The sequence below is a fragment of the Sinocyclocheilus grahami genome, unplaced genomic scaffold (assembly GCF_001515645.1).
Source record: "Sinocyclocheilus grahami isolate Dianchi unplaced genomic scaffold, SAMN03320097.WGS_v1.1 scaffold160.1, whole genome shotgun sequence".
Taxonomy (NCBI): Eukaryota; Metazoa; Chordata; class Actinopteri; order Cypriniformes; family Cyprinidae; genus Sinocyclocheilus; species Sinocyclocheilus grahami.
Genome location: NW_015505339.1, coordinates 1,636,043 through 1,659,360, shown reverse-complemented (window position 1 = coordinate 1,659,360; position 23,318 = coordinate 1,636,043). Strand labels below are relative to the sequence as shown.

The following is a 23,318-nucleotide window of genomic DNA, read 5'->3' as shown; positions in this document are numbered from 1 at the left end:
TGCTGTATTTTTAATGTTGTGGGCCTATATTTCTGCTGGAGGTCCTGGACATCTTGTTCAGATACATGGCATCATTGATTCTATCAAATACCAACAGATAAAAAATCAAAAATTGACTGACTGGGCCATGTTTGGAACTTCCAACCGAACAATAATCCAAAAACAAACCTTAAAAACAACACAAAAATGGGTCACTGGGCACAAAACCAAGCTTCTGCTATGGCCATTCCAGTTCCCTGACCTGAACTCTATAGAAAATGTTCTCTAACCTCATCAGGCATTATAGGAGAAAACTCAGAGCTGTTATTATGCCAAATGGAGGTTTCAAAAAGCATTGAATAAAAGGGTGCCGTTAATTGTGTCTAATGTGTATTAGAGAAAAATATTTATGTCATAATGATATTTCCCCCCATTTTAAATTCTTATTCTCCAATGAAAGGTTAGATTTATGTGATTTTTTTTTTTTAATAAAAGATCAAAATGATTAACAATGCAGATTTATTTTCACAGCCTTCTATGATCATATTTACCAAGGGTGCCAATAATTCTGACCAGGACTTTAGGTGTTCGCTTTAAACACTTTTCCCCTTTCAATTCAGTCAAGAGTCTGGAATGATTGTAGCGGACAAGGATGGGCAGTTGTGTGGTCTACAGATGGAAACGTACCGGTCTACCATCATTTGCACATCTGTGTTCTTAATTATCTTTCAAATGGACTAAGGATAAGTGGCAGGGTCCATAATTAAAAGTGGTCAAATTGAGCAAACAGTTGGGCAGTAGCTTTATTAGGATCTGAAACATCACATGGTTAAGTCGGATTGTAAAAAAAAGCAAGCCAATCCTCGGGATAGTTCCCTTTAACATGACAATTCAGTCATTATTTACTCACCCTCATGTTATTCCAAACTGTTCAACTAACTTTCTTCTGTGGAACATAAAAGATGATACTTTAAGAAGTGTATCAGTTGTATTTGGGATTTTTCCACCTTTTTTTATTTTTATTTTTATACTTCTATGGAACTACTTCTATGGTTCCACAGTTCAACCAAAAATAAAAAAAAATCTTTATTTTAATCCGTACAATAATGTTAATAGTGTATAATGTTTTTGGACCCCATTGACTTTCACAGCATGATCATTCTTCACCTTTAGAATGTCATCTTTTTGTATTTTACTGGTTGGAACAACATGAATGTGAGTAAATCATGGCAGATTTTACATTTTTATGGGAACAGTCCCTCCATATGGTAACACAATTCTTGGCATTAAGCCATCAAAATAGAAATATGAGGATGTTTTTGTGACATATATTGTACAGTTTCACTTGAAAGTTGGAGACAGACACATTTCATATATGATGCTGAGAGAGAAAAAAAGGCCTGGTTGTCATGCATTTTATTGGAATTAAAATACATTTGTATAAAAAACTAAACAAAGTACAGTTTAATGTTCAGTAAGAACTATATGTGGCTGGGGATTTTTCTCGGTTCACTCACTGTTGGCAGAAAGTTAGCAGATCTTCGACAGATATGTTTCATTATTTTATTTCTGTAAAAGTGTGCACCATCAGCATGCTCTTTGTCTAGTCCTGTGCCTACTCCCAATTACCACTAAATTTCCTTGCTCTGCCAATATTGTTTTCCAGCTTCCCCATGTCGATCCTGCCTGCATTGATTTCCATAACACAGCTAATTGGTTGCTGCTGTGTGCTTCCTGTCTTTACCACATCACACACTCTGCTGATACTGACATAATTGGCCAACTGAGCCACATTTACAAAAGTTTCATAATGCGTGAAATCTTCAGCACATATTAAAGGGTTAAGAGAGCTGTCGTGAATTGAAGGTAATAGTTTGGCTAACATATTCCCCCGTGTGCATCTAACAGCTGACAGGAAGGCAGGCAGGCATGTGAGCTATGATGATTTAGCGGTTGCATTGTAATGTGCTTCAGCCTCCCCTGGCTTTGGTACACATTCAGACAGATCAAGTTGCATAATGAATATTTTACACATGCCTGCACTGCATGCATGTATGAAAGATCCTGCCGTGCACTGGGCGAAATAGTTTTTGCCTGCACCAGCACTCTGCTCTTTTATTCTCTTGGTAATACTCAACAGCTTGAAGTCAGTGTGAACACCTAATAATGCATTAGCCGCGACGGTGGCATCAGCTGCAAGCTGTACAAATAAACCAAATAAAAAGTCTTATTCTCTATCTATAATTTCAATTTAGAGGGTTCTACTGACATAGCAAGAAGTGTACTTATGCAACAGTGAGCACTCACTTTAACAGATTTGGTTCTGGTATTTTCGCTATTCATTTTCTCCATAGGCATTCAAATAGATTTTTAAATAAAAACCTTCAAGCCATCCATCTCAAAGATGATTCACAATTAAAGTACTTCAAACTCAGCAAAAGACAAATGTACAATACTGAGTATTTAACATATCTTATAGAATTGATCAAAAAGTACAGAAGAAAAGAACTGACTAAAATTAAATTATTATAAGTATAGAATACTATGTATTGGAAGTTTATTGCAAAATATATGCACTCAGAGTGACTTAAATACACATTTTGCAATGCTTTATGGGAATGGCTGCTCACTTCTGAACTCTTTTCCTCAGATTTTGGTTTCATTGACTTTTCTGATTGATGGATCTCTCTTTAGGATTGTGGGTATTGTAATTGATTTTTGTATTTTTACCGAAAGTTCTGCAATTCAACTTTTTGTTGTTGTTGAAATCACATTGACTTTTGACAGAAGAATGTGTTTTTACATAACAACAATGGATCTCATAGCAGTGCATTCTTGAAAGACTTTTTTTTTTGAAGAAGAAATTAATACTTTTATTCAGCAAGAATGCATTAAAATGGTCAAAAGTGACAAAAGCTTTTATATTGTTACAGAAGCTTTAAAAGATCTTGTTCTTTTGAACATTATATTCAGCAAAGAAAACAAATGTATCAAGGTTTCCACAAATATATATAATCTAAAATGTATTTCTTGAGCAGCAAATCAGCATATTAGACTGATTTCTGAAGACTGGAGTAATGATGCTGAAAATTCAACTTTGCATCACAGGAATAAATTACATTTTAAAACGTATTCAAATACAAAACAGCCATTTTAAATTGTAAAAAGATTTCACAATATTACTGTTTTTACTATGTTTTTGCAAATAAATGCAGCCCTGTGACTTCTTATAAAAACAAATAGAAAACAATAAAAAATTCTTATAAAAACAAATAAAAATCTAACCGACCCCAAACTTTTCAATTGTAGTGTACGTTATTTCTAAACCTGAGAAAATGAATATGATATTCACTTCAAAAGTAAAACATCTATTTCAAAGCATTTGCAGCTTAGCCATGTACAATGAAAACAGTGCAAATAAGTGGAGCAAATATTAGTACAAAAGTTAAAGGGGTCATATGATGTGATTTCAATTTTTCCTTTCTCTTTGGAGTGTTACAAGCTCTTGGTGCATAAAGAAGATCTGTAAAGTTACAAAGACTAAAGTCTCAAATCCAAAGAGATATTCTTTATAAAAGTTAAGAGTCAACCACGCCCTCCTAAAACGGCTCGTTCTAACACGCCCCCACATGTCTACGTCACGATGTGTGAAGATTTGCATAACGCCACCCAAATGTTCACGCAAAGAAAGAAGGCCTAACTTTTATTCTTGCTGTAGTATTGTTGCTGCCGCCAACGCCATGTCATGAAGGCGCTGTGTGCTTCATTGTGAAAGCGAAACTACTTTGTTTGGCCTTCCAAAAGAGGACAATATCCGCTTCGTCATGCCTAGAGCTGATCCATGCTGGTCGCTGAGGAAATACATCAACTTCAAGCTGTGGCTAGCCGGATCGGCTTTCACCGTGGACAAAGCGGAGTCGAGCCCGGAGTCGTCACATGTGGTTGCCGCAAGCTCGCCGGCCGTGCCGTTCTCAAACCCACCAGCCTTCCAAAAGAGGACACGACTGTAAATCAGTGGTTAATTGTATTTACAACACTGTTCCAGAACAGTTCAACCCAAATATTCAGATGTGTGCAGCACATTTTATGGAGGACTGTTTCCTAATCCTGGTAGAGTAGACAACAATGCCGGCTGTTCTGACTCACAGACTGTAAGTAAGTTTTTTTATATTTAAAGAATTTGCCACTGATGATTCAAATGCGAGTTTTGAGCAGTGTAGAGTAGCGCTTGTAGTTTGTAATTTCTTTGATCACAAATGCAAACATAGTCTTATGTTTACGCGGCGCGATGCAATGCAATGTGTAAAAAAACAGTATAAGTCATTATAATCCATAATTATGTCCCCACTGGATGCAACAAATGCCTCGTTTATAATGGGTTTTCATGTTTTTGTCTCGTCGCTCCGGCCGGGACAAGGCATCACAATATGGTGAGGGGCGTAGCATTTCCGTCACACGCTAGAGATATTCGACCAATCAACGCACTGGATAGCCGGCCAGTCAGAGCACACCTCACTTTTCAGACCGATGAGCTTTGTAAAAATCGACGCGTTTCAGAAAGGCGGGGCATAGAGGAGAAAAAATAATGTACAGTATGTGGAAAATAATGTGTTTTTTTTAACCTTAAACCGCATAAACACATTTCATTACACCAAATACACAAAATAATGTTCTTTTTAGCAACATCATATGACCCCTTTAAAGAAATATCAGTGCAGATCAAACCCTCCAACACTCCCTGTCTCTTTCTCGATCACATTCCGTGTTTCTGTACTCTCTCTTTCAGCCGTTTGCTCCTCCCACCCTCTCGTACTCGTTCACTCACGCTCTGCCTCTTTGTGTCTTGCGCTCTGAATGCGCTTGTAAGTTTAATCTCCACTAAGGAGGAGGAGGAGGAGGAGGAGGAGGAGAGCCAGTGCATTTGAGGTATCTCATTAGCTGTCAGATACAGTGCTCACAGGAGGAGACATGAGAAGACATCTTATCCATTGCGTCAGCTTGTTACTTTATGTTTGAAATCTGCTTTGTGTGTTGGTGCTCCCAAGTGATCTGAAGCAGTGAGCTGAGATTACAAAGAAACCAGTTAGTGTGTTTGGATATGCGGCGTCTTTGATTGGAGGATTTGAATACAAAGAAAAAGCGCTGAACCTGAGAAAGGAAATAAATTAAGACCTTTCTTATGTGAGATGGGAGCCGTGCAGGTGGTCTTGAGCAGAGAGCTGTGAACTTCATGTGTCGGTCGGGGAAGCACTGAAATGAGTCGCGGGCATCACTTTATAAGCTCTTTGCCTGTCTAGTTGAGTGAGTCAAGCTTCAGTTTGATCAACCCTCCTGATATTCTCAGACCAGGAGTCCCAGCGCATTGCACAGTCCAGCAGGACCGAGGAACTTTTAAATTTGCTTTCCAGAGGATCTGGATCTGGCTGACTTGGCTTTGTTTCTTGGAGACGCTTTGCACTCTTTCATTGAATTTTCTCTGTGATAACCGTGCATCCTCTGAGACAGGATGCAGGTGTCGTTTGTTTGCACAGACCACCGGTCCATGAGCCGTAGCACAGATGACAGGCTCAATCGACAAAACGCTAACAGTCCAAGCACTGGTACCCGAAGCAAGTTCAAAGCCGTGGCCATGGTGGCCAGGAGCCTCGGGCAGCTTTCTGTCCAGAGCGTCCCTTCTTCAAGTGACCAAAGCATGAGAACTGGCATGAAGTATAGGTAGGAAAACTCATAAAATGAATGAAGAGTTTATTTTGTGACTGTAAAGCTTGTAGGATTATATCCGATAATGTGAAATGTTTTACTTGTGTATGTTATTAGATTGTTTTTATGCTAAAATATTATTAGTAACCATTTAGGAAAAAAATAGTAGCATTCACATAATTTTGACTATTTTTTAAAGACTGTGCTGAATTATCCTATCTAGCTCAATAGCATAATAATCAGTATATGCTGGTGCATATATACATTTCTGCTATTTCAACAAACTGCTTTGATTGCATATAATGATTTCAGCCCCATCAGTTTGACTATTACTCTTCAAATCATTCTGCAAATTGCAGCTTTAACTGTTGAAGAATAATGAATACTCTTTTTCTCAATCATTTTAACCCAATTGAGCCACTGGCAAACTAGTTTCATATTCCTGCATTGCTGCTATCAGCTTTTCCATGAAAATCCCAAAGCTTTGTGTTAAAATGTACTGCTATTATGCACAACTGCTGACATATGTGTCTTAGAATCGTTCTCTTAGGTGTTCATAATACATAATAGTATTATATAATTAAATTATTTAATTTGATGCCTTTTTTTATTTCTATTAGGAGTTCATTTTTTTGTTTCATTTTCTATATATCAAACGTAACATTTTCTGCATTCGTTAACAACAAACCTGGAAGTATTTGTTAATTTACATAACAACAGCTAGAAACACTGCCAGATTGCTTTCAGCTGTCATGTTCATTTGCAGAAAAATCCTAATTACAGTTCTTAATTGGAGGCGTGTGATCTTTCCTTCCTGTTTGAAATCAGGATTGCAAAATGATTGTTGTCAGAGGCTCCAATTTATGTCAAGCTTAATATTCGCCTCTGTAAAGCAAGAGAGTTAGCTAGACCTTGTTAATTTAATTTATTCAATTATGCACTCATTATGAGTTACTTCATACAATGTCACTGTCTTGAAGCTTCATTTTCTTATTTTAAAGAAATCCTCATTATGCTGGAACACATTAAAAAAACAGGAAAAGAGGAAGGCACAGCTTTTTTGATTGAAATAAATGGTTACCATAAACTGTTTTCCAAGTGTCCATGTTTACATTTAACAGGAAAAAATAGCATACTGGTTTGGAATTATATTGGAATGTTCCAAAAGCAATTTGGCAAGAGTCAGTGCAAGAGAAATGCAGTGAAGAGACAGAAGTAATGACGTAAGAGTGAGTAAACATAACATAAATTGCATTTTTGGTGAACTAGGCCTTTTAAAATGAGAACTTCTTTTGTGGACCTTCTTTCCATTGTTCTAAATTCTCTGAGGCAAGCAGTATTTGAGACCAGCGCCTTCTGTTGTCTCGAGATTGAGGTCGTAGAGTGATCCCCCCCCCCCCCCCCCACAATTATTCTTTTAAGAATGGTTTACTACTTTAGGGAACCAAACAATGGTTCTTCTACGGCATTGCTACAAGAACTCTCTTTTGGAACCTTTATTTTTAAAGGTAAAGAAATGCAGGTGAAGGGTGTTCATGCCACATTTTCCCATTCCTGGAAAAATAAATGTGTGTTTCAGTATGATTAGCTTTTACTCTGTGCTCCCTAAGGGACAAAAGTCCTTCCAGTCCTGTTTTCCAGGATTCACTCTGGCAGACCGGCACCTTTGTCTCATCTAGTGTAATTTTCTTTAGTCAGTTCCAATCACAATCTCATTCTGCCCAGATGAATCGAAGCAGACAGGGCCATTGTAAAGAGAGAGGACTGGAAGGGGGGCTTTCAATTAACCAGCATCTTTCCCAGTCCAGATCGTGCGGTATTACTCTGGTCGCTCTATACAGTACAACAGACAAAGACATTGTACCGGTGGGTGTAGAATTGGGAACGATGCCATATCGTAGATTGAAGTCGCTTGACATCTCTGCCTTATCTTGTCCGCGCTCTCTGTGGAGATGCTTCAGTTTAGCTGTGTGGAAAGATTAAATGGCTCCGGTCAGGATTCAATTAATGATTTGAGTAAAACAGGCTTATGATTTTGTGGAGGAGATCCTATTAAGCTAGGTGATGCAAAATGGGCTGCAAACCTCGTTATTTATATCTGTCCTTTATTCTGCAAAACAAATCTGTTTAGATGAAAAATGCTAATGGAATACAAGTCAACATGAAATGTGTTTGCAACCCAATTTCATATATATATATATATAAAACGCAGCATTGGTGCAAAACCAAACATGTTTTATTGTTGGAATTACACGTACAGATGAGATGATTCATGCTTTTGAAGCTCTGTGACCATTAGCATTATTAAAATTGATTGTAGCTGACTGGCTGCAGGTTGATTTCAAAGATTTATGTGATTTAAAATGTTTGGTTAGCACAACATAATGGCTATCTGTTTCCAAGAACATAGATTTTAATATAAAATGTTTCCCTGGAAACAATCTGCGGTGTTTATAAAATGACTTGTATATCTGACATTCACCAAATACACTTAAATAGCATCTGCGAAACATAATTGGAAGTTCTGAACTCAAAGTGTTGAGAGATGTAAGAGTGTTAAGGCGTTAAAGAGTAGGCGTGTTGAGAGATTTTATTGCACTTCTGGATCTCACTATAACTGATACTACCTTCAGTTCAGACTCACTCCCACATGAAATAATGCCTGATGAATGTTTGTGAGAAACAAACAGCAGCCTTTGCTTCTACAAAGCCACACAATTGCACTATAAACGCTCAGTCTCGCATGTGCATTTCTATTTAAGGCTTGAGGAGAGAGTATGTGTAACCCTTCACTCTGATAAGGTTTTTTCCCAGCTTCTAAACTGAGGATGGATGGCTCTATGTTCTGCTCTCTGTGCGGTGCTGATAGCTTTTAATTAAGGCCTGCATGTTTGTGCTTTAAGAACGTGTAGATTCTCACTGGTGGCAGAATGTCTGTTTTCCTCACTCTCTAGAAATAGATTTATTAATTCCGGCTGGGCTCTACCATAAATAAACGCTTTTATTCGTCTCCATGATAATTTATGTTGTGTTGATGGTGTGGACTGCATCTGTTTGCATAGAAATGGTTTGAAACCTTTAGCTGTTTACTTTTTGTCAAGCAGTACTCCCATTCAGAGAGACAAATCTGAATCATTTGAATGCCAATGAGGAAATATCCATTCATTAAATTATAGTTTACTTTTTTAATGCACATTTCTAGTCTTAATTAGCTAAATTTATTAGTGCACAAATTTTTGTTTTAATAATCTTTCATCAAAACATTTAGAGTTGCTCTGCCTCTGAAAGGATTTTCATTTTATCTGACGTCGCCAAGGGGGCTTAAGTTTCAGCCAGATGGTTTCAGCAGTGTTGCAGATGGATACTAATCAATACTTCATAATACAGAAGTAAAATGGGCTGCAAAGAGTTTCACATTGGCTTTAGATTACCTGGGCATTTTGCAGGTGGTGAGCAACTGAGATTAACTGTAAGAAATTAGACAGTTTAAGTGAATGACAGTATTTTGTTTGTAAAACCTGCTATGTGATCATAACTATGTTAGTTCAAGTGTTTGGGATCAGGATAATTTTTCTGATGAGCAAAAAAAAATTGTTCTTTATTAAATTATTTAAATAACATTATCTAAAGAACACTTTACTTGGATGCCACAGCAAAAGCTAGTAGTATATAGGTATGTAACGTAGGGTTGCTCCGAGCCGCCTTTTTCGCCTCCGATACCGATTCCGATACCTAGGGCCGATACAGATACCAGTGAAGTTTTTTTTCCCCTATTTAAATAAATGAAGAATTTATATATCTCTGTGTGTGGAACTGATAATCATTCTTTCACAATCTACTAGATACAGACTACTTCATTATAAAGAAAAATAAAATAAACAATAAATATGAAAAAATATAGGCCTATGTATATTTATAATCTATGACAAAAATGTATCATAAACTAGGTTAGTGGATAATTCGGCAACAAAAGTTATTATAGAAAAATCAGTGCACAATAATTTTAGAAATCCAAACATTTAGTGAAAAAACTATATTGTGTGGGGAACAAATAAAAGTGTTGCACTAAATATGGTAAAATGTTACACATTGCTATTTATATTATAAAATCCATTCATTAAAAACATTCATATATATGTTTAAGTATATACTATAAAATTAAAATACATTTCTTTTGAATGTATAGCATATTTTTTAATAAGGCAAAAACATATGATAGATACGATAGGACAAAACAAATACAGTGCAGCACGAACTGATTTTATACAGTCTATGAGCACGAAGCGCTTACAATGTGTGCATCCGGTGTGCAGAATGATGTTGTCACAGCCTGACGCCGTGTTGCTTCAAGCGCATCATTCTGTACACCGGATGCGCACATTGTGAGCGCTTCGTGTTAAAAACTGCAAAGCACAAAGGGAAGGGAAATTGATGCGTAGTGTATTATATCTGTGCAACAGTTAGAGAGTTTTTCTTTTAACGGTTTTAAATTTCAGTTCCTGGGAACGTTAATAAAAATTTATAGTCTTTTCTACGCCCGTGTTTTGTTCTCACAGACACCCGGTAGCAAGTAACAAAACAACATTAAACTCCGGCAAGAAGATAAAGTCCTTTTTGCAAAATCATAGACATGTATTTACAAATCAAGTATAATGGGAACACAGAATGATCTTGGAGAGAGCTTTACCGAACTGACTGCTGTAACCAAACGCGACCAGGGCATAAAGGCTGAACGAATGACTGACAGCCACAGCGGAGAAAAGAGTTTGTGTGAGCTTTAATGTATGGACTTAAATATTCATATGTAGCTCACATTAAGCTATCGTATGGCTTCAGAAGTAACACAGAATAATTTGCACAATCGGGAAAAAAATTAATAAATAATAAATTCTCGGTTTTGGATCGGCCCTCTCTGACCGATACCCGATCCAAGAAAAATAGCACTATCAGAGCCGATTCCCGATATGAATATCGGATCGGCGCATCCCTAATGTAACGATTCACTCAACTCAATGCGATACGATTCATTATACTGATTTCACAATACAATTTTCTCACAACAAATCATAAATGAAAAGGTGTCCTTTTATTATATCTCAGAAAAAATGCTGCATATTTCTTTGTGAAATTAAACTGTCAAATAATAAAACTAACTTGAAATGTTAAAACAAACCCCAAATCAAATAGATTGATAATACAAATAAAAGAAATCTCTTCATATAAACAAAGGCTTTGCCTGTGCTCTTTCCATTTAAAATCAGAGGCAAGCACTGCATTTTAATTACGATCCTAACAAAGATGCTAAATGTTATTTAAATTGTAATAAAATTTCAAAATTTGAAGCAAAAACAGAATGCTTTAGAAGCAGATGGGCTGAATGAGATGCAAATGTAGCTCTCTGACAGCAGGTGGCACTTATGGAACAGCAGGTATTTATAGGCTGCTGCCCCTTTAAGACTGAATGCATAGATCCAATATAATGATACACAAGATTTCTTTCTCCACTTTTTACATTCAGTTAAGACATAACCGACTATGTTTACGAGCCTACTTGCAAAGACAGTTATTTTGAGATAATTTTGTTAAGGTGACCAGACATGCCACTTCCCGGGGACACATTCTGCCCAGGATTTCTCAATTCTAAAATAATGATCAAAGTATCGAGAGAGTGATTCAGAAGCATAAGGAGCCGTCTGCTCTGCGCTCTATCGCTCTCACAGTACTTAGATGTCATACAACGATCAGTCCGCGCAGCGCAAACAGCCAAAACCTGGTTGTTTTAGGAAGTGGCATGTCTGGTCACCTTAGACTATGTGTCCATCCAGATGCAAGGATACACGAAAGAGGAATCAATTTTGTGTCCGTGCGCTGTCTGAAATGCGGCTTTCTGTGTGCGCGCTTTGAGTGAGTTCTCACAGAAAACAGCATGCGAGTACCGAATAGAATTCTCTTTAGCCTCATGTGCTTGGTTTAAAACTCTTGAATGTTTAAATCGGCAAGACTTAGAAACACAAGCAAATGACCAACTACAATCCATTTCATTGATAAAAAGGGACAGTAAAAGCCTTTATAATGTTAAGAAATATTTCAGTTTTAAATAAATTGTTCTTTTGAACTGCCTATTCATAAGAGAATCCTGCAAAACCTTAAAGGGTTAGTTCACCCAAAAATGAACTATCCCATGTTTTACTCAACTTCAAGGCATCCTAGGTGTATATGACTTTCTTCTTTCAAACGAATCCAATCGGAGTTGTATTAAAGGGGTCATATGACGCGATTGCAATTTTTCCTTTAGGCCAATCACAGTTTAAAACGCATAAACACATTTCATTACACCAAATACACAAAATAATGTTCTTTTTAGCATCATATGACCCCTTTAAAAATTGTCCTTGCTCTTTCAAGATTTATAATGGCATGTTTTGGTTCACCAGTCCAAAAGTAGTCAAAAATAAAGCACATCCATCCATATTAAAACGTGCCTCACATGGCTCTGGGGGGTGAATAAAGGCCTCCTTTTTTGTAAAAAAAAAAATCCATATTTAAACCGATATAAACATTTGTGTATTTTTGTTTTGCTGTCGATTTGCTACAGGAGGCTTTTATTCACCCCCAGAGCCATGTGAGGCACGTTTTAATATGGATGGATGTGCTTTATTTGACTACTTTTGGACTGTTGAACAAAAACACCTGCCCATGCCATTATAAAGCTTGGAAGAGCAAGGACAATTTTAATATAACTCCGATTGGATTCGTCTGAAAGAAGTCATTTACACCTAGGATGACTTGAGGGTGGGTAAAACATGGACTAATTTTAATTTAAAGGGTTACTCCACCCCAAAATGAAAATTCTGTCATTAATTACTCACCCTCGTGTCGTTCCAAACCCGTAAGACCTCCGTTCATCTTCGGAACACAAATTAAGATATTTTTGATGCATTCTGAGAGCTCTCTGAACCTCCCATAGACAGCAATGTAAGTAACACGATCTATGTCCAGAAACGTAGCAAGGAGATTGGGTAAAATAATCCATGTGACATTCAGGGAGTTTTTGTTCAAATCAAAGCGTAATAGAAAACGTATCAGTGTGGTGCGGCTGACACAGAACAGCATACGGGTCAGCATCAGATACTCTCCAAAATGGCGCTACGATGACACAGAGGAGATGAATTGTTGAATAAAGTCGTTATTTTTGTTTTCTTTGCGTACAAAAAATATTTTTGTAGCTTCGTAAAATTATGGTTGAACCCCTGATGTCACATAGATTATTTTACCGATCTCCTTGCTACGTTTCTGGACGTTGATTGTGTTACTTACATTGCTGTCTATGGGAGGGTCAGCGAGCTCTCAGAATGCATCAAAAATATCTTAATTTGTGTTCAGGAGATGAACAGAGGTCTTATGGGTTTGGAACGACATGAGGGTGAGTAATTAATGACAGAATTTTCATTTTGGGGTGGAGTAACCCTTTAAGCAGCACCATTTGATTTAAAAAAAAAAAAAAAAAGAATATTAAAATTATTTCTAAAGGATCATGTGACACTGAAAACTGGAGTAGAAAATTCATCTTTGCATCACAATAATAAATTATAGTTTAAAATATATTATGGGGCTGTTGAATGCTTGAATCTGATTAGCTGTTGAACATTCTAACGTGTGCAACTATTTTCAGGGAAACGCACGGCGAACAGTTCCAGGCGGATCTTGAATGCATTGCATGTCCAAATCACTTCACCAAATGATTTCAGTTATTTCAAAGGTCCTTACAGCCTAACAGCAAAACAACCAAAACCCACAACGACACTGGCCAAACAAATAAATATAGTAACCAATAGGATAAAAACAACGGATCCTTTACATGTTTTTATTTTGTACGTAAAGCACATACTTCATCTCTTCTGCTCTTTCTCTCTCTCACAGATGCATACACACATTAACATGCACGTTAATGTGGTTAGTGCTACTCTGACGATTTTATCAGTAGCTTAGTTTAACAACTTAAAAACTACATGACTTCTCACAAGTGAGGTGGTAACAGCACTGTTCATGAAGAAAATGAACGTAAAGGGTTAGTTCACCCAAAAATGAAAATTAGCCCATAAATTACTCACCCTCAAGTCATCCTAGGTGTATTTGACTTTCTTCTTTCAGAAGAATCCAGTAGGAGTTATATTAAAAATTGTCTTTGATGTACAACAGTTGTACACTGTAGCAGCTCCGGGCGGATGACGTATGAGGTCAGCTTTGCGCATGCGCCGCTCAGAAGTGACATGCGGAAGCGCAGGAGAGAGATCAAAACAAAACAACGGTCACTTATTAGAAGTACAAAATGAGGATTTGTAAAGAAGGATGTCGGAGGATTTCGATATAAGCCAAGAGGAGACTGGTTTTCCTTTGCTAAAGTAAGTAAACAAAGTAACAAACATTGGTTTTCACAAGACTCACCGGCGTATGCGCAAAACCGACCTCATACGTCATCCGCCTGGAGCTGCTACAGTGTACATCTGTTGGCGCAGGTTACATTAAAGTGATTATTAAGTTTTGAATATGGTTATTTATCTTACAAAAACGCATCAATTCGCTACAGGAGGCCTTTGTTCACACCCCTGGAGCCATGTGAGACTTTTTTTTAATGGATAGGCGCTTTTTATATAACTTCTTCTGGACTGATGCATGCAACACCCGCTGAGTGACATTAAACAGCTTGAAAGATCAAAGACAATTTTTAATATAACCCCTACTGGATTCTTCTGAAAGAAGAAAGTCATATACACCTAGGATGACTTGAGGGTGAGTAATTTATGGGCTAATTTTCATTTTTGGGTGAACTAACCCTTTAAAAGTTTCACTATTAATAGAGACATTGCTGCTGAACACTTTTGAGAGACGCACAGACTCAGCGAGGCAAGTCACACGCTTAAACTGTCTCTCTATCTCTCTCTCTAATAACTAAGTTGTTAACTGCAGTCTGCTACCAATGAATCAAGTCTCCGTTACTAGGTTTAAAATTACGTTTTGGAACTAGCAACGGAGGCATTGGATGAGATGCGTAAGAAATGAATCCTACTCCAAATAGCCTTTTAAGTACAAAAACTGGACAGATGCCTTGAAATATATCATCTGATTGATGTCCTGAGATGTGGTAACCGTAATATAAGCGGAGTAATTGACTTTGGTGCATTGAATTCTTAGAAAATAATGCACACCCGAGGTGTAACTGCCACTCTGCTGTGCGTCGTGTTCGCATCACCACCTCAGATTTGCATTATTTTCTAAGAATTCAATGCACCAAAGTCAATTATTCCTTACTTAACAGAAAACAGTTATTTAAAATTGTTACAATATTTCTATTTTTACTTTGTTTTTGTTCAAATAAATGCAGCCTTGGTGAGCATAAGAGACTTCTTTGAAAAACATTTAACAAAACTGACCCCAAACTTTTAAACAGTAGGGCCTTTCTTTTTCATTTAACATTTTTAAATAATGAGTCTTAATTGAATAGCATGGCAGCAACACACAAAAGCCGTTATAATGTATGGGCGTGTCCAGCCTCTTTGTACTGAAGAGGAGGGGATTGTGTAGGACTTTGTGAACGACGGCCATTCCAGTTCTGCAGGTCTCCGGGGGTTTCTGTGAAATTGTGCACGTGCAGATTCTGTGTGGGCCACTTCATAACAATGATAATGGTAACGTGAACTCTTATTCACAATGTGTGTGTGTGGAGGCTGTGGAAAAACGGGTGGTGTTGGTGGAGAAGAGGGAAAGATGTGGGATTTGAGATGGAACTTCTTTCTGACTAGAGCTGAAGCCGTTCTCAGGTAGAGCTACTGCTTTTAGAACAGGGTGTAGGAGGCTTGCTCACAGTCTGAATTGCTCTTACATAAACACAAATTTCAGAGAACAAATCCGCATGAGGCAGCCATCAGATTATTGGGTGCGTATGAAAGAATGGTGTACATATAATTCAACACGTTCCCCACCACAGATTGCTTGAAGAATGTGGTACATTGCTCCTCCATGACCTTTTAGCCTTTGCCTGCCATTAATTACTCATAACAGCACGGTTTGTGCTCTGCTTTAGTGATGCTCTAATTTCCTTTGACGGCCAGATGGCTTCTGTTTGGTCATGCGATATGAGTTTGCCTTGCCTAAAATGAACATTTTGTCATCATTTATTCACTCTTGGGCATCATAAAAGTTGATTATCAAAAAATATATAAATATAAAAGTTGATCACAAGTCAAAATAGGACTTGTGCACTATATTTCAAGTACTGAAGCCATCTCGTGCTGATGTTGAAGTCATTTTAAGTTAAGTTTCAAACTTGACACGTCAAGACATTTTGCACTAGGTTTCAATGATGATCGAAACCAATAGCATTTGATGTAATTTATGTGAAACCTGCATTTCTAGAGAGTCTGCCATTATAGGCATCATAAAAGTAGGCAATATGACTTATTTTGAAGCCATGCAATGTCTTGAACAGACTGATATTGAAGCAATTTACATGTCATGTCAATGATGTTCGAAATCAATAGCTATGCACGTATTTCTCAAGGATCTGCCATTCAAATTATGTGAGAATTGGCATTTGTTTGGTCGAACTATTCCTTTTTCCTTATGTTTTGACAAATCGTTTTCTACTTTTAAAGTCCTGATCTTTTGAGTTTACAATCTCACTGAGGCAGGTGAAGACAGTCACGATCAGCAGAGACAGAAGTCATCTGAACCCTGAAAAGCTGAACTCCCTCTGCTTCGTAAACAAACCTGACCACCCCGTGTTCTCTGCATATCGTTAACCTGGCTAAAAGACTCTGGTGGCATTTATTGACCTCTGGCTTGATCTCTGGTGACTCCTGGCAAACCCAGTCTCCAGCGCTGCACCTGGGTCCAGTTGTGACTGGGCCGCTATCCACCATGCAGTATTCAGCTTCAGCCCTTGAAATATTCAACACAACACAACACTGACAACAAGAAAACAGTAACACAATCAAACATTCACTGGCCCAGATAGTCTTTCGATTTGCTCGTTCCTTCAGTCCAGCATAGTGGTTTTAACAGGGTCGGCTTATTATTTGAGCTTCCTTGACACAGTTACACAGCTTCAGTCACATGTTTATCGGTGTAGACAGCAGTAGAGTTCCGGTTTAATCTGTACTAATCATGTCCGTTTGATGTCACAAACATCAAACCATCTCCATATCTCAGATCTTATTCACTGTACATATTATCAGCAAGGGCGCAACCAATGAATGAATCATAAACATCCTTGGAATTCATGTGTGCATATTGTTTGTTTCCTACTGGGTGGTAATTGCTGCGTATAATGAGAATAAGAAGGCTAATTTTTGGCAGCCAGAGATGAGATAAGAAATCTTTGGCATGTGCCCGTTTCCACGTTTTGCACCCAATCACACCAACCAATGTAATGCTTTATTGAAAGGCCATCATGCAAAAACACATCGATTTTTGAGTGTGTGGGCTGAAACACCTCCCCAGGATGTGAATTATCGGCAGTTTGCACAGTTTTTTCAACAGCATTTCCAAACCACAAAAGTTAGACTACTAGTTAGTTAAAATGCACATTTTCACCAAATAGATGCTCTCAAGCTGAAATCGTGTTGGCCTGTGGAGGTAACCATAGCAACATAAGCATAGCATCGAGCCGTTTCCATTAAGATCAGTATTGAATCGTACAGTACTTTGACAAAACACAAGTACTGTTATTATGCATCACTTTGTTAAATGTTTACATATCACAAAAGTATATCGCTCAAAAACATTTGTAAGTCTTTAAAGTGCCATGAAAACTTCCATTTCAGCACAGGTCAATCATTATGACAGATCTATGTGACAGATCTGTATGTGGGTAGTTGACAAATAGGCAGTACAAAATACTTTTTTGTAAAATACCTTTTTTGAAAAAGAAATGCATATATTTATGTAGTGTAAAGTCTGATATTTGAGAAAGGGTCACTAACTCGAACTGCTTTTCATTTTTACTGAACTGTACCATAAATGTGTCTTATGGTGTGACATAGCAAAAATTAAGAAAAAAAAATCTCGTAATACATAAATAGGATGAGAGAGATTTATTTTCATTGTTAGACACTTATTTTCATATAGCTCGATGCTATGCTCGAGTGCTATTTATTTAATATGAAATTATAATTACCATCATTTTTTCCCCATTACTTGTTGGACAATTTCAAGACAAACTTTGCTGTCATCCGTTCAAAACTGCTGAAAATGTTTTTAAGCTGAGTGATATTTGTATCTCCCCTATTGCAATACTCAACTGTTTTTTTAAAGATATTTTGAAACAAAAAACAAATCTGTGGTTCTTTTATGTATGTCACCATAGAACATTACGTCACACTAAAGGAAATGGTAGTTATTAAATTATTTCTATTTAATTTTGAACATGTCAAAGGAGAAAGAAAATTTAATTTTTTATACAAATAATATCAGCATGTTTAAAAAAAATTAAAACAAATTCATCAACACAGTTCAGTCTCTTACGCAATCAGTATGTTACTGAAACTCTTCTAGCCCCCCTGCTACATGTGTGGCACAGCTAAATATGATTGATATTCAAACTATATTCATTAACATGTGAATGAATTTTTTAAAACTATATGGCTACTCTTTTTAAGGCATCATTTTGATTCTATTTTCTTTCTGCATCACTCTCTTATTAATTTTCTGTCTATATTTCCATGTCCTCTCTCTTCCACTAATTTCTCTCCCTTAATTCTTTCTGTCTCAAAAACAAAGTATCACATTTTATACTTATTCTCATGACACTTTACAACAGTACAAGTTTTCTGTAAAAACATCAGAAAATAGTTTAATGTAATTATTGCATTTAGGAACTCTGAAAATGATCAAAAATTAATAAAAAGGAGTTAAACAAATCTCATTTAATTATTTGTCCTCTGGTGTGACATCTTTGTCCTATGGTGTGACAGTACAGGCGTCACACCGGAGGACATTTTCTGACACACCATAGGATGTTTCAGCCTTTTGTGTCAATTAATGACCTTGCAATTCTGAGCTAACCCGTCATTAGCACTAAGCATTTGCATAATTTTCCATCTTTATGTAGTTTAATGTACAGTTTTTAATAAAAAAATATAATTCAGGTGTGTCACACCAAAGGACAACAAAATGTAACACTTTTGTAGTGGTTCCAAAAAAGTAAAATATTTGAACAATTCTGAGACAAAAATTTACCATGTGCAGATGTCACAGGCTTCACAGGGGGCTTCAGTAACACGACCATGAATGGGGTCCTTCAACTAATTCAAGTTTTCTTTGGAATTGGCCGATTTAAAATCAGAATATGGTGTCACACCATAGGACATGGTTTTCAGAGACAAAATGTCCGATCGGCTCGAAATCGGAAAGAAGTAAGACTGACCGCCCGATCACCGATCCGGGCCAAGCTTCAGGAAAATCGTCCGATTCAGATCCCTGGCCGATCGATCGGTGCATCTCTAGTGAATATTACATTATGAATATGGATATTTTTCTTACAAAAATGCATCGATTCACTACAGGAGGCCTTTGTTCACCCCCCCAGAGCCATGTGAGACACTTATTTTATTTTTATGGATGGGCGCTTTTTATTTAACTTCTTTTAGACTGATGCATGCAACACCCGCTGAGTGGCATTAAACAGCTTGAAAGATCAAAGACAATTTTAATATAACTCCGACTGGATTCGTCTGAAAGAAGAAAGTCATATACACCTAGGATGACTTGAGGGTGAGTAATTTATGGGCTTATTTTCATTTTTGGGTGAGCTAATAACCCTTTAAGTCATAAAAAAGATGCATGTGAAATTGTAGTGGTTCCAAAAAAGTAAAATATTTGAACAATTCTGAGACAAAAATTTACCATGTGCAGATGTCACAGGCTTCACAGGGGGCTTCAGTAACACGACCATGAATGGGGTCCTTCAACTAATTCAAGTTTTCTTTGGAATTGGCCGATTTAAAATCAGAATATGGTGTCACACCATAGGACATGGTTTTCAGAGACAAAATGTCTGAGGATTTCGATATAAGCCAAGAGGAGACTGGTTTTCCTTTGTTAAAGTAAGGAAACTTTGCTTCCTTAACAAATGTTGGTTTTCACGAGATTCACCAGCGCATGCGCAATGCTGAACTCATATGTCTTGCGCCCGGAGCTGCTTCCGTGTACAACTGTTGGCGCAAGCTACATTAAAGTGATTATTAGAGATGCGCCGATTGCAATTTTCTTGGCCGATTCCGATTACCGATTTTTTTGTTAGTGTGATCTGCCGATACCGATTTTTGCCGATTCCGATTTTCTTTCTAAGAACTATAATTGACAGCACATACAAACAAAAATCTACTTTTCTTCAACGCAAAGTTTTATTTTCATAAAAAAAAACACAAGGAAAAAATCTGTAATAAAATAAATAAAAAAAAATTAGCAAACAACAGCACAAATAAATGCAATAGAATAAAGAGAGCTATGAAACTATGAAAGTTTTTCAGTTTCTTACAAAAATGCATCGATTCACTACAGGAGGCCTTTGTTCACCCCCCCAGAGCCATGTGAGACACTTATTTTATTTTTATGGATGGGCGCTTTTTATTTAACTTCTTTTAGACTGATGCATGCAACACCCGCTGAGTGGCATTAAACAGCTTGAAAGATCAAAGACAATTTTAATATAACTCCGACTGGATTCGTCTGAAAGAAGAAAGTCATATACACCTAGGATGACTTGAGGGGTCTGAGGATTTCGATATAAGCCAAGAGGAGACTGGTTTTCCTTTGTTAAAGTAAGGAAACTTTGCTTCCTTAACAAATGTTGGTTTTCACGAGATTCACCAGCGCATGCGCAATGCTGAACTCATATGTCTTGCGCCCGGAGCTGCTTCCGTGTACAACTGTTGGCGCAAGCTACATTAAAGTGATTATTAGAGATGCGCCGATTGCAATTTTCTTGGCCGATTCCGATTACCGATTTTTTTGTTAGTGTGATCTGCCGATACCGATTTTTGCCGATTCCGATTTTCTTTCTAAGAACTATAATTGACAGCACATACAAACAAAAATCTACTTTTCTTCAACGCAAAGTTTTATTTTCATAAAAAAAAACACAAGGAAAAAATCTGTAATAAAATAAATAAAAAAAAATTAGCAAACAACAGCACAAATAAATGCAATAGAATAAAGAGAGCTATGAAACTATGAAAGTTTTTCAGGTTAAGTTGCTAATAACCCTTTAAGTCATAAAAAAGATGCATGTGAAATTATTGCAATATAAAAGTATATTTAAAAGTGTTACTGTTAGGTAGGGATGTAACGGTATGAAAATTTCATATCACGATTATAGTGACCAAAGTTATCACGGTTATCAATATTATCACGGTTTTGTTCAAATGAGATTAAAATGTTCAAAAAGAACTGATACACAGTCCTATGGTGTGACAGTACAGGCGTCACACCGGAGGACATTTTCTGACACACCATAGGATGTTTCAGCCTTTTGTGTCAATTAATGACCTTGCAATTCTGAGCTAACCCGTCATTAGCACTAAGCATTTGCATAATTTTCCATCTTTATGTAGTTTAATGTACAGTTTTTAATAAAAAAATATAATTCAGGTGTGTCACACCAAAGGACAACAAAATGTAACACTTTTGTAGTGGTTCCAAAAAAGTAAAATATTTGAACAATTCTGAGACAAAAATTTACCATGTGCAGATGTCACAGGCTTCACAGGGGGCTTCAGTAACACGACCATGAATGGGGTCCTTCAACTAATTCAAGTTTTCTTTGGAATTGGCCGATTTAAAATCAGAATATGGTGTCACACCATAGGACATGGTTTTCAGAGACAAAATGTCTGAGGATTTCGATATAAGCCAAGAGGAGACTGGTTTTCCTTTGTTAAAGTAAGGAAACTTTGCTTCCTTAACAAATGTTGGTTTTCACGAGATTCACCAGCGCATGCGCAATGCTGAACTCATATGTCTTGCGCCCGGAGCTGCTTCCGTGTACAACTGTTGGCGCAAGCTACATTAAAGTGATTATTAGAGATGCGCCGATTGCAATTTTCTTGGCCGATTCCGATTACCGATTTTTTTGTTAGTGTGATCTGCCGATACCGATTTTTGCCGATTCCGATTTTCTTTCTAAGAACTATAATTGACAGCACATACAAACAAAAATCTACTTTTCTTCAACGCAAAGTTTTATTTTCATAAAAAAAAACACAAGGAAAAAATCTGTAATAAAATAAATAAAAAAAAATTAGCAAACAACAGCACAAATAAATGCAATAGAATAAAGAGAGCTATGAAACTATGAAAGTTTTTCAGGTTAAGTTTTTATTCAGTTAAGAAATACTACATAAATTAAAGTAATCAAATGTAAAATAACACATCCAGTGTTATTTTACATTTGATTACTTTAATTTCTCTAGTCTCCATTGTAAAAATTAAATACAGATTAATGCTTACCATTAAAGTTATCAAATGTATTCAGTCAAGAGCAGAAAATTATTATTATTATTTTTTTTTTATCTTTTGTTCTTTGATTAACATGACAGACAGCAGCAGGAATATTTCGCAGATGTGCGGACGCGCTCTCTCTCGTTTCATTCAAATGCAGCTTGCCGTCTTGCGTCTCAGTTTTTGATTGTATTGAAAATGAAATCAGGAATTTAGTATTAATACTACAATAATTTTGCTGTAGTGATCATATTGTCCTGACGATTGTTTTGTACACTGTTCATAATGGATTTATAAACAGGTAAGATTTTAAAACATTTATCTCAATTCAATATTTCATGTCCCCGTATTTACATATTATTATAGGTAAACAAAAAAATCAGTGTAATAAGTTAACTATGAATATACAATACATTATCCCTTAAATGTCAACCTGATAGTTTGAACGTTCGTTCGTCTTGACTCAAAGCCACTTGCTGCAAACTTTTTTTCACGGAAGCTTTGCGTTAATTACAAGTGACATAACAACATATTTAATCTCTAATCAATATTTTTAGTCCAATTATTTGCCCAGTTAGTTTTGGTACTGAGGTAAAAGTTGCCTTGCATTCGCTATAACAGTGGGTGGTGGTCACGAAAATGACTTTGCAGCTAATTTCTTCTTGCAAGATCAGCAGACAGAGTGACTGTCCTCGATTAAATTGCCTTCAGGACTCTTGTAAAAGCCAAAATACGACCAGACCACCGATTTGACTAACCGTCAGGGCATTTTATCATGATTTATTGTAAAACCGGTAATCGTTATATCCCTACTGTTAGGTGAGATTAATTGTGATTAATTTCAGAAAAAATGTGCGATTAATTAGTTAATTTTTTTAATCGATTGACAGCACTAATTTCAAATTGCCTTCAGGACTCTTGTAAAAGCCAAAATACGACCAGACCACCGATTTGACTAACCGTCAGGGCATTTTATCATGATTTATTGTAAAACCGGTAATCGTTATATCCCTACTGTTAGGTGAGATTAATTGTGATTAATTTCAGAAAAAATGTGCAATTAATTGGTTGTTTTAATCGAATGATAGCACTATATATATACTGTGTGTGTGTGTGTGTGTGTGTGTGTATATGTATATATA

The 23,318-nt window shown here is 36.7% G+C and overlaps 1 protein-coding gene across 5 annotated transcripts in view; it reads left to right on the top strand.

Moving 5' to 3' along the window:
• LOC107592856 (voltage-gated potassium channel subunit beta-2) overlaps positions 1–23,318 on the top strand; it is a 187,737-nt gene that overhangs the window by 128,934 nt on the left and 35,485 nt on the right. For 2 of the 5 annotated variants that reach the window (XM_016282425.1, XM_016282429.1), the window contains exon 1: positions 4,879–5,694. The exons of the other annotated variants lie outside the window; for them this stretch is intronic. In XM_016282425.1, the coding sequence (XP_016137911.1) occupies positions 5,486–5,694 (209 nt within the window). In that variant the 5' untranslated portion in view covers positions 4,879–5,485. Of the gene's footprint in view, positions 1–4,878; positions 5,695–23,318 lie in introns of those variants that run through there. 5 annotated transcript variants of the gene reach the window in all.